Source organism: Silurus meridionalis, chromosome 25 (assembly GCF_014805685.1).
Source record: "Silurus meridionalis isolate SWU-2019-XX chromosome 25, ASM1480568v1, whole genome shotgun sequence".
NCBI classification, from domain to species: domain Eukaryota; kingdom Metazoa; phylum Chordata; class Actinopteri; order Siluriformes; family Siluridae; genus Silurus; species Silurus meridionalis.
This window is the reverse complement of record NC_060908.1, coordinates 1,323,678-1,340,000: the sequence shown is the minus strand read 5'-3', so window position 1 is coordinate 1,340,000 and position 16,323 is coordinate 1,323,678. Positions and strand designations below refer to the sequence as shown.

The 16,323-nt window shown below is 40.6% G+C and overlaps 1 protein-coding gene across 3 annotated transcripts in view; it reads right to left on the bottom strand.

Annotated features, from left to right (window-relative positions):
• The window catches only part of gpsm1b (G protein signaling modulator 1b), a 25,458-nt gene extending 9,378 nt beyond the window's left edge, over positions 1-16,080 (bottom strand). The window contains exons 1-7 of one of the 3 annotated variants that reach the window (XM_046838880.1): positions 15,892-16,080; positions 4,491-4,712; positions 2,784-2,919; positions 2,379-2,521; positions 1,071-1,194; positions 226-341; positions 1-16 (exon numbers count right to left, since the gene is read on the bottom strand). The exon at positions 1-16 is cut by the window's left edge and continues 140 nt beyond it. In XM_046838880.1, coding sequence (XP_046694836.1) covers positions 1-16; positions 226-341; positions 1,071-1,194; positions 2,379-2,521; positions 2,784-2,919; positions 4,491-4,712; positions 15,892-15,929 — 795 coding nt within the window. In that variant the 5' untranslated portion in view covers positions 15,930-16,080. Of the gene's footprint in view, positions 17-225; positions 342-1,070; positions 1,195-2,378; positions 2,522-2,783; positions 2,920-4,490; positions 4,713-6,135; positions 6,892-15,891 lie in introns of those variants that run through there. The other 2 variants (XM_046838878.1, XM_046838879.1) reach the window with 2 other exon arrangements.
• Between the last annotated feature and the right edge of the window lie 243 nt (positions 16,081-16,323).

Genomic DNA, 16,323 nt, shown 5'->3' with positions numbered 1-16,323 from the left:
GAGCTGCAACGTTTTTCTGACACACACACACACACACACACACACACACACACACACACACACACACACAGACAAAAGAATAATTCATCATTCATCAGCAATTTATTGATTGACTATCAGGGATGTGTGTGTGTGTGTGTGTGTGTGTGTGTGTGTGTGTGTGTGTGTGTGTGTGTGTGTGTGTTCCTCTGCAGTCCTCTAGGTGTCGCAGTAGCCCTGCTGTACCTGTAGTACTCGGTGGCTGAGTTGAACTGGCCGAGGAAGATGAGCGCGTTGCCGAGGTTACTGTATGCTCTCCTCTCGGCCGCTTTGTCTCCGAACTCTTTCGCAATTGAAAGTCTCTACGGGAAAAACCCAAAAAGAAAATGAAACCAAAAAGGAAATAAAAATAATAAAATCTAATATATTTTCAAAAGTGTGGAAACTCCAAGTATTTTAAGGTTTTGGAGAAACACATGCATGTTCTATTTGTTTCTACGCAACAAACTCAGTAAGGATTTAATTTGACCAATCAAATCTACAAATGTCCAGATTTATGTTAATTAACACTCAGCTGAAATACTTTGCCATGCCCCATTGAAAACTTGCATAAGATGTTCTTCACTAGCTGGAAATTTCTTTCTTTCTTGTGATGCAGTTCATCTCAAAGCAGGTCAGTAGGATTGAGGTGCGGTGACTGGGCAGGTGGTAAAATGATAGATATCAGATGGAACTGCATGGTGTTGAAGTGTGGAATGGGAGCCATGTTGGTTTACTTTCACTTTCCTGAACCTTCACTGCTCCAAAACAACCCCAAACCATTAAACGTCCACCTCCATGTGTGAGTGTGGGGGTGAGGGAGTCTGCTCACATCTTCTCTCCTGTTCTTTATCTCATACAAGTTCTTCTGGTGGAGACAAAAATGTCCCATTTGGACTCCATTTAGTTTTGACCTCTAATCGAGAGTGTTGCATGTAAGAACATACATGTACTGGGTGTTTCCACACTTTTCACAGTTGCTGTTTTTTAAAGATAATATGAGGTATTTGTTGTTACTCATCCATGATCACATGTTTGGATATTTTTTTTACCTCGCGATGAAACTTGATGGCTTCCACAAAATTACCAAGCAGGTAGTGCGTGTTGCCAAGGTTACCGAAAGCCCTCCCCTGAGCGGCCCTGTCACCCAACTCCTTCACCAGCGACAAGTTCATTCTGTAACACACACGACATCGAGCGGTACAACACACTGACAGTAAACATGCTGTAAACATGTAAACAATAAACAAAACACACAAATAGCTGCTTATTTACATCCCGACCTGTTTATACAGTTACACTGCATTTTTACATGTAAAGTCTTTACATTGTTGCTGGGTCATGTGACCAAAATGATCCATATATAAGAAGAAGAAAAACTTTGAAACCAGTAAACAAACGAGTGAACAAAAACATAGGACTATTTGTGATGGTTTAATTATTGGCACCCCTGATAAAGATGAGCAATACCTATATGACTACATAAAAAAGTATATGTCTCTCTCTCTTTCTTTTCCTCCCTTCTCTTTCTCACCATCTCCTCACTCCTCCTCTCTTTCCCCATTTGACCCTCTCAACCCACGCTCCCCCTCCCTCCGCCCCCTCGTTCTCTCTCTTTCTCTCTATTTCCTCCCCTTTCTCTTCTCCCTCCCTCCTCTCCCTTTCCACACCATACCCATCTCTCCACCCCTTTACCCTCCTTCTCCTTCTTCCACCCCTCACTCTCTCCTCTCTCTTTCCCATCTCCACCCCCTTTCCTCTCTTTCTCAGTTCTCTCCAACACTCTTTGCCTCTTTCCTCCCGCTCTCTCTTTTCTGTCTCCTCTCTCCCCTTTTCTATCCCTCTCCCTCTCTTACCCTATCTCCTTTCCTTCCCCTCTCTTTCCCTCCATTTACCACTTTTCTTTCTTTCTCTCTTTTCCCTCTCTCATTCTTTCTCTACCCTCCACCTCCACCCCCGAACCTGTATGCGCTGAGTTTTCCCATACACACTGCTTTCACACCAAACACCACCTCAGTGGAACATTACGCTCTATTAAGTAATGTTTATACTGCATTTCTTTTTTTCCTCCACCTGTCGTGTCTCGGTGTGTATCTGAGCTCCGTCTGTAAACACCCTCAACCCCTATCCTCTCATCTTCTCGTTTCTCTCTCTCTCTCTCTCTCTCTCTCTCTCTCTCTCTCTCACTCTCTCTCTCAACTTCACAAATTAAGAACAAAAACTAACCTGCGTGTGAAAATAACACCATACAATAAACGAAACTCTGAATTCTGTTCAGCTGCAGGATAAACACTGCGTCATAAATAACGTTACGCTGTTGTTCACGTCATTGTTCACTTTGTTCTTGTTGACTCACTCACTCGTAAAAGGCTGTGGCTCTCTGTAACGTGTCACTCACGTCACCCGGCAGGTCTCCCGGCTCCTGACAACATCCCCACAACTGCTGCTTCCCTTTAGCATGAAACACGTTCCCAATGTTGTACAGTGCCCGGGCCTCACCAACCTAACACACACACACACACACACACACACACACACACACACACACACACACAGATTAAGTTAATTGAGAAGATCCTGAATTTTTATACATTCTTATAATACCTCCATCAAGCAAACAAGAGTTCTGCAGTGTGAACTGGAACACGACCATAAACTCTATATAGTGTTTAGGGTCTGATTTAGGGACAAACCCTTTTATTGACAATTTGCAAAAGCTTGTCTGGGTTTTTTATGTGTGTGTAAGTGTGTTCCAGTGTTCCTACCTTGTCTCCTTGCTCTTGCGAGATGTCCAGATGTCTCTGGCAGCAAACTACCGCCTCGTCGTAGCGTCCGAGCACCTTCAGAGTGTTCCCCAGGTTCCCACTCGCCTTTGCTTCCCCTATCCTGTCTCCAATCGTCCTGCACACACACACACACACACACACTTTTAGCAATTAGCACCGTCTCATTCACCTGTGTTCATTAACTTGTAAATGTGACCCATAATATCCTAGTTTTTACACAGAACCTGAAAGTATTGGCACCCGTCAATGCCAGAAAGGAATGAATACAGTACAGTACATACAGTAATTGTGTAAAATGTATAACTGTATTACATACGTACTAACAATGTGTCTCTCAAAACAATAATTGTTCGACTTTTCGTTTAATTTTCCATCCGATCTTATGAGGTGCTATCAAAAAAGTTTTGAGACTAGTTTTGTAACAAGCCAGCAGATGGCAGCACAGGGCTGCACGCACAGTCACAGGAAGCACCAACCTTCATAAGTCAGTGTGCCAAAAGACATCGTCCTGTGTACATCTGAAGCTGTGCACCTGGTGCTATTCTGACCACGTGCGTTACCACGTCTGCTATTCTGACCACGTGTGCCCTCTGTCACCGAGCTCTCCTCACATAGGAGTTTCTCGCCGGAAACAACAGGATCGAGCGTGAACCGCAGAAGGTGCTTGAAGACTTTAAGAACACATTCCAGAAGTGTCAGGTTTGCTGGGGGCGCTGTATTGTTGTGCAAGGGGACTATTTTGAAGGTGATAAGTGTGTAAACGTAGATAAAAAAAAGTACTTTCTTGTAAGCAGAGCTCATCTCGAAACGTTTTGATACCACCTCATAGGAGTGCCAATCATTCTGAACCCACTCGAATATCAAGCAGCATCTACATGAGTTTAATCTCAAACTAATCAATAATGTTCATTAGTCCAAGAGTGCCAATATTTCTGCTTGGTGCTGTAGCAAATTGCCGACTATGTACCTTATATAGTGCTCAGAGGTCTCCTTCCATTAGAACCTCCCTAATTGTTGCAGTGGATGAACCTTGAGGTGCTTATGGGGCCTGTATAGTAAATTGGGTGTGATTTGGGAAAAGGCCAAAAAGATTTGTGATGGGTTTTTTTCTGTTGCCTATGTAGTGATTATGGTTTGTAATTGAAACATGTCAGTGGTGGCCTAAGACCTTTGTGGCCAAGTGTGTAATTTGAGACACCACCTCAGGTGTTTACGGGCCCTAAATCGTGCTTCAAGTGTGGTTTGGTAAAAGCCAATGGCTAACTCATGGTGAGATAATGTTTGAGGGAGTTTTATTGGTGTTGCCTATAAAGTTAATATGGTATGTGGATGGGATGAGGCCATAGTTAATGGATGGCCAGATGTTTGTGATTGTGTTTTGGATGTAATTTGTAACACATCCACTATAGATTCAGAGTTTTAGAGCTCCAAAACTTCAACATTAAAAACATTTCTTATAAAAAACAGTTTTTTTTCTGTTTAAATACACATACACCATGTACACAAGTCTAACAGAAGATGTTGAACTTGTATGAAATGCTTGCATGCCTTTTTTTTGGTGTTTCACTGTAATTGATTATTTTGTGTCCTCGCTATTCAGACGTGTTCGATAAACACAGTGTATGCACATGAGGTTGAAAAACCAAGAAGTGCTCCTGCCTTTAATCCCGTTTCAGACGTATTTACCTGGCGAGCGTGAGATCATGTCGGTGATACTCCAGTGCTTTGCCGTACTCCTTGAGGTAGAAGTAGGCGTTACCCAGCTGGCTGTAAATGGCACTGAGGGTCTTCAGATCTTCCGTTCCTACCTGAACCGCAGCCTCAAAAAATGCTGTGCCACCTTTAAAGTCTCCGGCTTTGCACAGACGCTCGCCTTCTAAAGCCAACTCGAGACAGGAGGCCTCCATCCTGAGAGGGGGGAAAAAACAGAGGTCAATTTTTGAGCAAAATTCTATTGACAAATCCTAACTATAATATAATATATATTAGTTATACTTTTAGTGATATGCAAAAGTTTGTGCACCCCTGGTTTGTGAAATTACATATTTTATTTCATTTTTGAACACAAAAGCCAATGTACTGACACTTCATTCAACTCATTACACTTTAATTTACTCATAAGTGCTCATTAGACAGGCTACAACCTGCCAATAACTGCTGCATGGATTTTATTTACTTCCTTTCAATAATAATAAGTATAATAATATCAGTTCAATAAGTATGTACATATAAACAAACAATTAAATAAACATATGTTTAATTAATAATAATAATAATAATAATAATAATAAAAAAATAAATACATGCATAGAAGTACAAAAATTGCTGTGCACTTATGTATCTCTCTCTCTCTCTCTCTCTCTCTCTCTCTCTTTATCAGTGTAGATGCAGGTTTTCATTTTACCCAATCAGGAACTGAGACTAATAATCATTTAAAGTCCGAGAGCTTAATGAACTGATTACACAAGCAGCACCTGGTGTGGCTTCAGATCAAGCAGAGAGAAAACCTGCAGCCACAGCGACAGTTAGTGGATTCTATTGAAGACTTCTGCTCTTGGAGAAGTTTCCATATAGCACAAAGTACTAAGTAGAACATTTTATTCAAAGGTAAGAACTCAAAAATATCCGGTAAAAACGTTTTTATTCATATTTCCTTATTTACTTTATAGTCTGGGCATCCAGACTAATCTGTAACCCAATCAGAAATGTAACTGTTTTTAAATAGACTGATCTGTTTATCAATAATAATTGGTTAACAATTTGCAGTATTTAAAATTCTCCATAGAATTACATAATGTACCATGTTGTGGATTTGATATTTGTAAGAATTCATTAGAAAAAAATAAAAATGATCTCTGAAACATAGGGGAATTTGATGGCTGATTAATTCCTTGGATTGGGAACTGGGAATGAGCCACTGGGAGAACGCAGTATCTGAATAAAAAATTATACAGTATATACAATTTTTCCTGGATGCTCTGTATGACATGCAAAATATACAAATTAGCTAACGAGAAATGTGCTAGAAATGTTTCGCATAAGTATCACCTGCAAACTGACTTGGTTCCTCATCCATTCGTACGTTTTTTTTGGTTTGTTTTTTATTTTACTTCTCATTCCTGTTTGCAATACTTCACAATTAAAAGAATAACCATTATTGTATATCTGAGATCATTCTTTCACTGTCAAACCAAAAATTTAGCCATTATTCCATCAAATGCATGAGATACAGTAAATGAGAAACACTATAATACAATAGCATCTATGTATCAGCCACATCAAAACCTACTGGACGATTTATTTGTTCCACACCACTACGTCTTTCTTGTACCTTTGTTTCTGTTTAGCCCGAGTTTTTTCCACATACAGTTCCAACTCTGCTCTCAGAGGTTTTAGGGTGACCTGAGGTCTCGGTCCATGATGGACGAGTCTACACAAAGCGATCTGAGCCTCAGTGAGAGGACAAGCTTCAGCAGACATAACGGTTGCAATGGTTTCGGCAGGGAACCATCAAAAATGTCCACAAAGGCTTGAAGATCACACCTGGATTTTGCAAAAAAATCTGAAGACAGTGAGCTAAAGATGTTATCTGAAAGATTTTCCGTTAAGATCAGACTAGAAGTTTTAAAGATGAGCAATCACTATTGAGCGTTTGCTTTGAACAATCTCAGAAGATTCTCGATACCGAGAATAAGAGATACAGATGAGGCGCACGAAGATAATCAAGGAGGTCTTCCTGAAGAGCTTTGTTCCGTTCGAGCTTGTAGTGAGCAAATCTGGTCTCCAGTTCAAGAGCATGAAAAAATCATATCTTTACAGAAATGGTAGAAGATCTCAGATCTATCAGTCCAATTCAAAGTCTGCTTTTTTGAAGCTCTAAATCTCTCAGACGAAACCTCGCTTAGAATCCAAATCGGTTCAGTAGTGAACGAAGAAGTTAAATTTCATTCTCGATCGGAAAGGACCGATCGGACCGAAGGCGACATGACGAATGATGAAAGTCTGACACCATCTGCCAGAGAAAGAGAGAGAGAGAGAGAGAGAGAGAGAGAAAGAGAGAGAGAGAGGCAGAACCACAGTCTGCTCTAATTCCCCAGTGCACCGTCGCTGCTTTAAGGACACCCAGGGCTTTAGACACTCGACTAATCCGGCACCTGCTGATCCTGACACATATTCAATTAAGGACTCCTACTGTAGGTTTCAGGAGAAGGGCATGAAGGTGCAACCCCACGGCTACCCTTCTGTCGTTCGTTTCTATTTTATGCAGCAGCAAACGATCGAGAAGGCCATAAAGCTCTAAAAAAGCAAACTCGCAATCCTGACTTTCTGAAATCTTTTTCACATCAGCCTTCAGTCAGCATGCAGTAAACAACCTTGATTTATGTACCTCCATCTCCACCTATATCTTGTAGACAACTTGCTCTCAGGGGTCTGCTGCTGATTCCTTGCTTCCTGCAGAAGGTTATTTAAGACACTAAATCGTTAAACGAAGGTAAAGGCTTGGAGAACATTGCATCGGATTTGACTGAGGAGAGCAACCTTCGTTTTGATTAGTAAAGAGAAGGAAAGCCAATATACCAGTTTTCCAATTGGTTATAATTTTTTATACGATTTATTTTTATTCTGTTTATATATATATATATATATATATATATATATATATATATATATATATAAAAACACGATTACTGAGAGAGTGCGTAATTAATCCTGTATAATCCTGTATCTTCCTGAGCAGCTGAAATAATTGTAACAGTAATAATAATAGAGCTGAATGACATCATGGTTTAAAAGCAGTCAGAGAGAGAGAGAGAGAGAGAGAGAGAGAGAGAGATTATATCGAAACAGCAAAATGAACTCATGAATGATGAATCTTTAGTCCTGTATTGTTCTCTAATCTGTGGAAAGCAAGTGAATAATCGATTGTGGGAAATGGTATAAATTTCCAGTTGCATAGGTTTTTAGTTCGACTGTTTGCTCTCTCGACTGTTTGCTCGGCATCCGGACACTTAATTTCTCCAAACGTTCAGTTGAAATACTTCGCTGTGCCTCTTATAAAACTTGCCAAAGTTGTTCTTCACTAGTTGGAGATTTCTTTCTTTCTTGTGATCCAGTTCATCCCAGAGCAGTTCAGTAGGATTCAGGTGCAGTGACTGGGCAGGTCTTTCCATGATAGATGTCACTCCAGACGACTGTTTGAATCTCTAAATAACTCTTACAGAACTCGGACGTACATTTCGGGTTTTCATCGTCTGGTTGTACGGTGAAGTCGGTTGCATGGTGGTGTATGGATTTGTAGCCATGTTGGTCACTTCTACTTTTCGGAATAAGTCTTAAACCTTTCCTGCTCCAAAACAAGACCAAACCATTAAGCTTCCACCTCCATGTTTGACTGCAAGGGTGAGGCAGTCTGATCACATCTTCAGTAACAAGCATGTGTCTCGAAAACCATAAAAAGACCAGGTGATGGAACACTTTTGTAAATCGGGGTCTTAGATACAGTATTTAAAGCTGCTCATCATTTCCTCAGGTTCAGATTTTCCTACATTAACCATCTAATTAAGGTTAAGGTAACGTTATTCACATTTTTAGCTAAACAGTTAGGATAAAGGGTCCTTCACCACTCTTTATGATGTCCTTTCTATGCTATTAGACATGCTGCATCCTAGAGGACGATTAGCAGATCACAGCCCTTGGTAACACACACTCGAGTCTTTAAACCCTGTCTCGGGGCCTCTCTCCAGATCACAGACAGACTTTTCTTGACATTCACACTGTTTGATCTGAGCATTAGAAGCAAATGTGTGGCAGTTTAGTGGCTCACTGTGATAAGGAGCTTCCTTGCAGAACCTTTATTCCTCGCTTCAGATGAAGGTGAAGACCTCAATACATCGTTAACAAAGTGTCCTTGGATTTAAATCAACGTCATTTACACCCAGGAAGTGTTTCATGGTAGGCTGGTCATTACACGTGCGAAAAGCCACAGCTGCTGTACGTGACATGAGTCATCCAGAATCAACGTTAATGATCTATGGGGAGCAGTAGGGATTACCAAGTCGCGCTCCAATTAGCTGAGAGGCCTAAGGTGAGAAGGTAGAGTTAGCGGAGTCTGGGAGAAATTACTGGAGCTCAGGCAGTTATTTATTCCCTGATTCGATAATAAGTGATATACAGATAATTTATTCTTTGGAATTCTATCATTAGCCAATTCTCTTTCTCTGGATGTAGAGATGCACATGCTCCTGAGATGCTATTAGTGGTGGATGAAGTACAGAAACCATGTAGTTGAGTTAAAGTAGAGATCAACTAGATAAAATCTGACTCCAGTAAAACTAAAACTTCTCCCTTTAAACTTTCACTTGAGTAAAAGTACAAAAGTTTTTGCCTTCAAATGTACTTAAGTTTTCAAAGTACTGTGATTTATTATAACTATAATTTTCCTATTATCATTTTTATCAAGATTCTTTACTTAATCACCTCAGTTGATGTGAAAAGACTCGAATGTGACTCTCAGCACACTGATCTATTAATAGAATGATATTAATGACTCAAACACTGATTGATATCATGAGCCCAAAACCTACTTCAAGAAATTGTGTAAATGAGGTCACGTGTGTTGTGGTGAGTTCGAGTCTGGAGTTTCTTCATCATTTATTCCTCTCTAAATGTTCTGCTTGATGTTGAACTGATGCTGAACTGTATGTTGGTGATCAGTAGATGCACCGAGCGCGATCAGAACACATGTAAAACAGAGCGTGTGCTCGATCCTGATTGGTGACTCGCTGCGTGTTTCACCAGTTACATTTTATTCTCATTAATAAAAAGGAACGACTGATTTCACTAAATGTAGTTGAGTAAATTGTAAATATTTTACTTTTAAATGTAGTGAAGTTTCGGTAAAGTGCAGATACGCAAAAAAATCTACTTAATGTCCACCACTGTGTCCTCCTGTTCCTTTCTTCTTTCTGGACCTGCCTGATTCATCCTGATGCCCTACCTGTGGATGGAGTTCTCTTTGTTTGGAGACCACTGGCTGCAGCTGAGGATGTTCTCCACATGAACACCCTAAAGTTCCATAAGGTTGTTGTGGGTCTTTCAAACTCAAGAACCATTTAGATGGATTTGGACTTAATCTAAAAAGTTTGCCATAATGGTTTTGGACTACAATCACCATGAACAATTTTATACTCAAGTCTCCATCAATGAACAGCTGATAACCACAACAATTACAAAACTATAATGAAAAGATATCCAGTGATGAGGACAAGTTCCATTTTGATTCTGGTTCCTCTCATGGTTTTTTCCTCTCATACCAGTTTCTATTTTATTTATTTCTATAAAGCTGTTTTGGGACACTGCCCATTGGTCAAAGATATATAAATAAAATCGAATTGAACTGAATTATAAAGTTCCTCAGCTACAGAAGAGGAACGTCAACCCTTTCTGAGAGGAAAATATTCTGTCAAATGGTTCTACAAAGAAATCGGTAATGGTTTCACCAGAGAGACAATGTAAGGAAAAACAATCATCTCCCAATATAATATAAAAGATCATCTCATAACTCAGTCTGGAATTGTAATGACTTTTTGGGATTGGGGAATGAGTTAGCAGATCTTTATCCCATCAGCAAAAGCAAAAAAACATCAAAGATCTTCTTTCAAAGCGAGTGTCTGATCTCACAGTTTCAATCAGATAAATATAAAAAAAAACGATCTAACCATAGCTGGATAAACGGTTGCAGCTCGGTCTAGACGCGATCAAAGCCAAGAAAACACGTGCAGAGGCCAAATACAATAAATCTGTCCGCACAGCAGAAAGCCAGATGAGGCGAGAGTAGAAGCATGGAAGAAAAACAAGGCTTTTTATATTATTATTAATAACCACAATACCTCCATTGTAATTTCCGTTGGAGCGTTTCAGCTAGGACTGCGATCAACCAGACGACCTTCGACCTCTTAAATAGGGATGATGTAATACTAAAGTGAGTCTTGTAAGGGTTCGAAGAACACAAACGGCAATCGATGAAATGATGGATGAGACGGAATTCCGACTGCAGGAATTACACACATCAGGGTTGTAAATCAACCCGCAGAGGTCGATCGAGTGCATCGTGCAGTCTCTCGAGTTTATCTTTGGAAAGCAGAGATATTTGGAATTCCCCGTTATGTAAGGGGTTCTTGCATAAGGAGCAGAGGGGGGTGGTAGTGGGTTCAAGCCCCGGTATCGCCTAGCTGCCACTCTTGGGCCCTTGAGCAAGGCCCTTAATCCTCTGTGCTCCAGGGCCGCCGTATCACTGCTGACCCTGTGCTCTGACCCCAGCTTCCGAGCAAGCTATGGATTATGTGAAGAACAAATTTCACTGTGCTGTAATGTATGTGACAAATAAAGGCTATTCTTCTTCTTCTTCTTCATAATCCAAGGATGTAGGATTCCCTAAAAGATTTCTATAGTAACCAGTGAGCTTCATTCATTGGTACTTTTTTCTACTTTTTTCTTTGCGTACTTCCTAATCGGTACGTCCTCTTCGTTTAGATGCTACAGACACAATAACGCCGTTAGACTGTTTGTGTGACATTTAATCGTATTCTGGACTCCAAATGATCACTGCTGTTTTACCTAAAAATCACCTGTTGGGCTGTGAACATTATTTGGTTTAAATATTACTCTGAACAAAGTCCTTCGCATCGGTTCAAATGAAAGGGAAAAAAGTCCGGAACAGTTCAGTGACTTTCTGGCTGAAAGACCATTCATTCCACACACACCCCAGTAAATTCCAGGTTCAGTCAGTGGCACAGAACAAACCACAGAAACTGGGCTGAACTCCAGCGTCCGGGACTGGTGTTGGGATTTGACTACTCTGAGGCCCCACTGGCAGGAGAAGAGACATGCCTGTGGTCATCCCACCACAGAGAGTGTACGGTACACACAGGTAATTAACGAGGACAGAAGCAATTATGACATAATAACAGGCCCTCGGTCTCGCTCGCCCCCAGACACATCATCACACATTCTTTTGCTGTCATTGTTGTTGTTGACAGTTTGAGGGCAGCTTCAGTCTTGGGGGTCTGATGAATAATAAAACTCGTAATGTTTCGTGTTTGAACGGCCAGCGGACATCGAATTTTGTGAGGTGTAGGTGAGGAGTGCTGGGGTGCAGTCAGCGTTCACATTCATCCCAAAGGTGTTCAATAGGGTTTAGAGCTCTACAGCAGATCATCTTCCACTCCAAACTATGTAAAGCAGATCTTCATAGAGCTGCATTATCATGCTGGAACAGGTTTGGGTCTCCTAGTTAGTTCGAGTGAAGGAGAAAGAATTCAAATCTCCTGCATCCAAAAAACACTGTATGCGATTGTTTGCCTCCAAGTTTGTGATCACAGTTTTGGTGAAGAACCACATATGGCTGGAAAAGTCAGGTGTCCCAATACTTTTGTCCCTATAGTGTAGCGATGTCATGCTTTTAATGCTGTCTGACCTTTAATTAACAATCTTCAGTCTCTGCTTTCTGCTGTCAAGTCATCGTGAGGCATTTAGAGCTTTACCCCAGTCCTACACGAAGGCAGTAAAGTCCAGTTGTCAAGGAAACCAGAGAGAAACTCTGAACATTTTTTTTTCCTTCCTTTGTTTTTTTTCCCTCAGCAACCTAAAAGCACTTCCCACTCCTTTCCTTTCCTGTCCTTTATAGTCCAGGATTATATCATGAACGTTTATCCTTTTCAGCACAAGACCATGTCATTTACTAACAATTAGCATAAAAAGCTATCCAGAAACTGATGTTTTCAAATCTTTGGCACCCTTTTCTTTAGACTTTTCATTATGTCAGTGGAATTTTTATTGCAGTTACATAAATAAACTAGCAAAACATTTCGATCTGTAGATATTCCATCTTAACTTGCTTAATTTATATACTTAGCAAGAATCCGTATTTTACTAATCGTTGTCTCGATCAAGATTGTTTTCTGGGGGACTTACAGCACCTATCAAAAGTGTGGTTTCATGGTTTCTGAGAGAGACACATCCTCCCTTAGCTTAAAGAACAGATTTACACACTTTCAGCATCTGGACAGTTTGTTTCTCCAAACATTCAGCTGCAATACTTTGCTATGCATCTTGTAAAACTTGCCAAAGATGTTCTTCACTAGATTTCTTCCTGACCTGGTGATCCAGTTCATCCCAGAGCAGTTCAAAAGGATTTATGTGCGGTGACTGGGCAGGTCTTTCCATGATAGATATCAGTTCAGACGTCTGTTTGCTCTCTAAATAACGCTTACAGAGCTCAGACGTACGCTTCGGTCCAGACGAATTTGCATGGTGTTGAAGTGTGGAATGGGAGCCGTGTTGGTTTACTTTCACTTTCCGGAATAAGTCTCCAACCTTCCCTGCTGCAAAACAGCTCCAAACCATCAAGCTTCCACCTCAGGTTTTTCTCTGCTGTTCTTTATCTTACACAAGTTCTTCTGTTAGAGACAAACATTTCCCATTTGGACTCCACAGAACTTCCTTGCACTCATTCACTGTTCAGTTCCTGTGTTTTTGACTTGGAAACAAAAGGAACATGCATGTGTCTCAAAGACCTCTGTGTTTCCACACTTTTCAGCAGTGCTGTATAACATGAATTGACCAACAGTGAGTAAGAGTTATTACTGTAACCAACTAAAAACTACCAGAATGTGCTGAGTGGACGTCATACACAAAACATCCATAACATCACAACATCTTTAGTTTCTCTGCATGATAAACTTCATATAAGAGGGATAAAGGTTCTACCCTTGTCTTTTCAATTTGTCATACAAGCGACTTTAAACCCCTGGGTTGCCAGAAAGTTGCTGTTTTTGCCTCAAAGCTGAAAATTTTCCCCCAAAATGCTCGCTCAGTTCTGTGGCTTTGTGGATTCTGTTTCAGTTCTTCCACATGGATAAAAAGCTCCTGCCAGATGAATAATTCGAAATGTAAATGGTGAAGGCCCGAGATAAAAACCAAACACACACACACTCACACTCACACACACACACACACACACACACACACAAGACAAAAGGCCTGTTCATGCAGATTAGTCAAGCTCCTATAGAAACCGATAGAGACCTTTAACACCAAACACAGGCGGGTATGAGATGCATTTATGATGTGGATTTGGTGTGAAATACAACAACAGCTTATTTTGTGTCACCATTCATTTCACATAATCACACAGCCGAGTCTCGGGTGCTTTTGAATATATTTAGTAGATGATTTTATCCAATCAAATTTCATTCATAGTTTAGAGCAGAGGTCCCCAAAGACCGTCGTGACCCGGTACTGTGCCGCAGGAGAGAGAGTTGCTACCGAGTCACAAAAATGTTCTGGACACTATTATTTATTGAATGTTTTGCATTAAGCCCTTAAAATTGTACAACTGCTCAAAACAATTCGTTGAGAAACACCATCAATCCAAATCCCCCCAATTAAGTCAAATTCTCAAAACAATCTTCAAACCAAATATTTCAAAATTCCAGAAAAATATTAATTAGGGAACACCATCAATCCGAATTCCCTCTGTAAACAACATGAAGACACATGCATGTGTGTCTAACAATCAGGAAGCTACTCACATTTACTTTTGGTCTGTTTGTAAAAGATTGTAAAAGTGCAGTTTTTGTTGCATCATAAATGCAAAAGTTGCAAAAAAAAAAAATGTCACAAATTAGCATTTTCAAAGTTTTCTGTCGTTCTATCTTTATTTCTGGAATGCTTTTTACTCTATTCTCAGCTTACTATATTCCAATTTATACTTAAACAGGTAACATTAAAACATGGTCAGCTACAAGAGAATGCCTTAAAAAAAACCTCTTCAAACATCAACTCCCTACGAAGTGTGGCTGACAAAAGCTTCCCTCTCACACACATTTAGTTGTTAAGACATTGGACTTCTGATCCATAGTTCATGAGTTCAAATCCCAGCCACACAAAGCTGCTACTCCTGGGCCCCTGAGCAAGGCCCTTACAACCATAGCTGCTCAGTTGAATGAATGAGATAAATGTAAGTCACTATAGATTAGCGCGTCTGCCAACTGCCGGAAATGTCCAAAGCGTCTGAAGATCGTTCATTTTCAACAAGCTGTTGAGAATCTTCCTGATCCTCAAATCCCAGACAAAAGTTATTATGAAACACCAATAAAAATGGCAATTGAATTTCAATGAAGACAACAAAGTTATATTTTTTTGGTCATGAAATAAGTATAGATTCTACATTCGAAAGAATCAGAATTTGTAATATCTAAATATTTGAAGATTTAACAATTTAATCAAATGTAATTAGAATAGCATGCTAGCTTTATTATCAAAATTCCAACATGGCTTGCATGCTAATTAAGTCGCTTGCTGTTTAGCTTGTAACTCTGTGAGCTTGTAAAAATTCTCTTCGGAGTGAAGACAAACCTGATTTCCTCGTAAACCTTAGAACTTTTAACAAGTTACATGTCGTAAAGCGAATTGGTTGATAAGCAGCCGAACGATCACGAGCGCTAGTCCCGCCCCCTTTCAAACTGTAACTGTATCCTTTGTAACTTTTTATAGAAATCGTACTTATACAATGAGTTTTTCACGCCATGATGCGTTAAACAAACATGACCGTGTGACCATTTGTGAGTCGAGGATTGTTTTGGGGTTTTTCCGGAAAATCTATGCGGTGTGAAGAGAGAAAGAGGAAAGCTTTCGCAACTGAAATTCTTTCACCACACCTGAGAGGAAGAAGGCAAGAAGCGAGGAGGAAATAGCTACACAAGGGGACGAGGCAGTGCTGAAACAGCACGGCCGAACGACACGTATGCAGAAAGAGAATGCAGGAGGGACAAAAAAAATCAGACGTCAGACCACCGTTTCTTCAAAAATTCTTCCAATTTTTTTGGAAGCACGTGTCCTTGGGACTGAGCGTTCGCTTTCCTCTGCACAGCTGTAGTGATCTCTGAGACGCTTAATCTCCTCAGCAGGCTTCCCTTCCCCACCCAGACCCTTCCATGACGACCCCCTCCGTTGGTTCCTTTCTGTTCTTCAGACCTTGTCCGTCTTTACCACCCTTCCACCCATCCCCCGTCGTTTCATGTCCTACCTCGAGTGGAGCCTTTTGCTCGCCAGATCCTGGTCCATGCTGGTGAGCTCGTGGGGCTTCTGGAGCCCGTACACTGATATCCAGCAGCTCTCTCTGTGTGTGTGTGTGTGTGTGTGTGTGTGTGTGTGTGTGTGTGTGTGTGTGTGTCTTTAAGTGCATACACTCACACACACTTATACAAGCACCCTCCTCTTTGCAATGGCAGCTACTGAGGAAGTGAGCTGCTAAGCAAATAAACCATAAAAAGAGAAGCTCCACCCTGCTGTGTGACATCACCGAACAGGAAGTTCATGGCTTTCACAGACAGTGAATATCAATACACTTCTTTTGGTCAAAAATCTTGCTCAATATAGCATGCTATGTGTCTTTTACATTTTCATTATTATCTTCTGCTAGCATGCTGATGCACACGTGCGATCTTACACATGCATG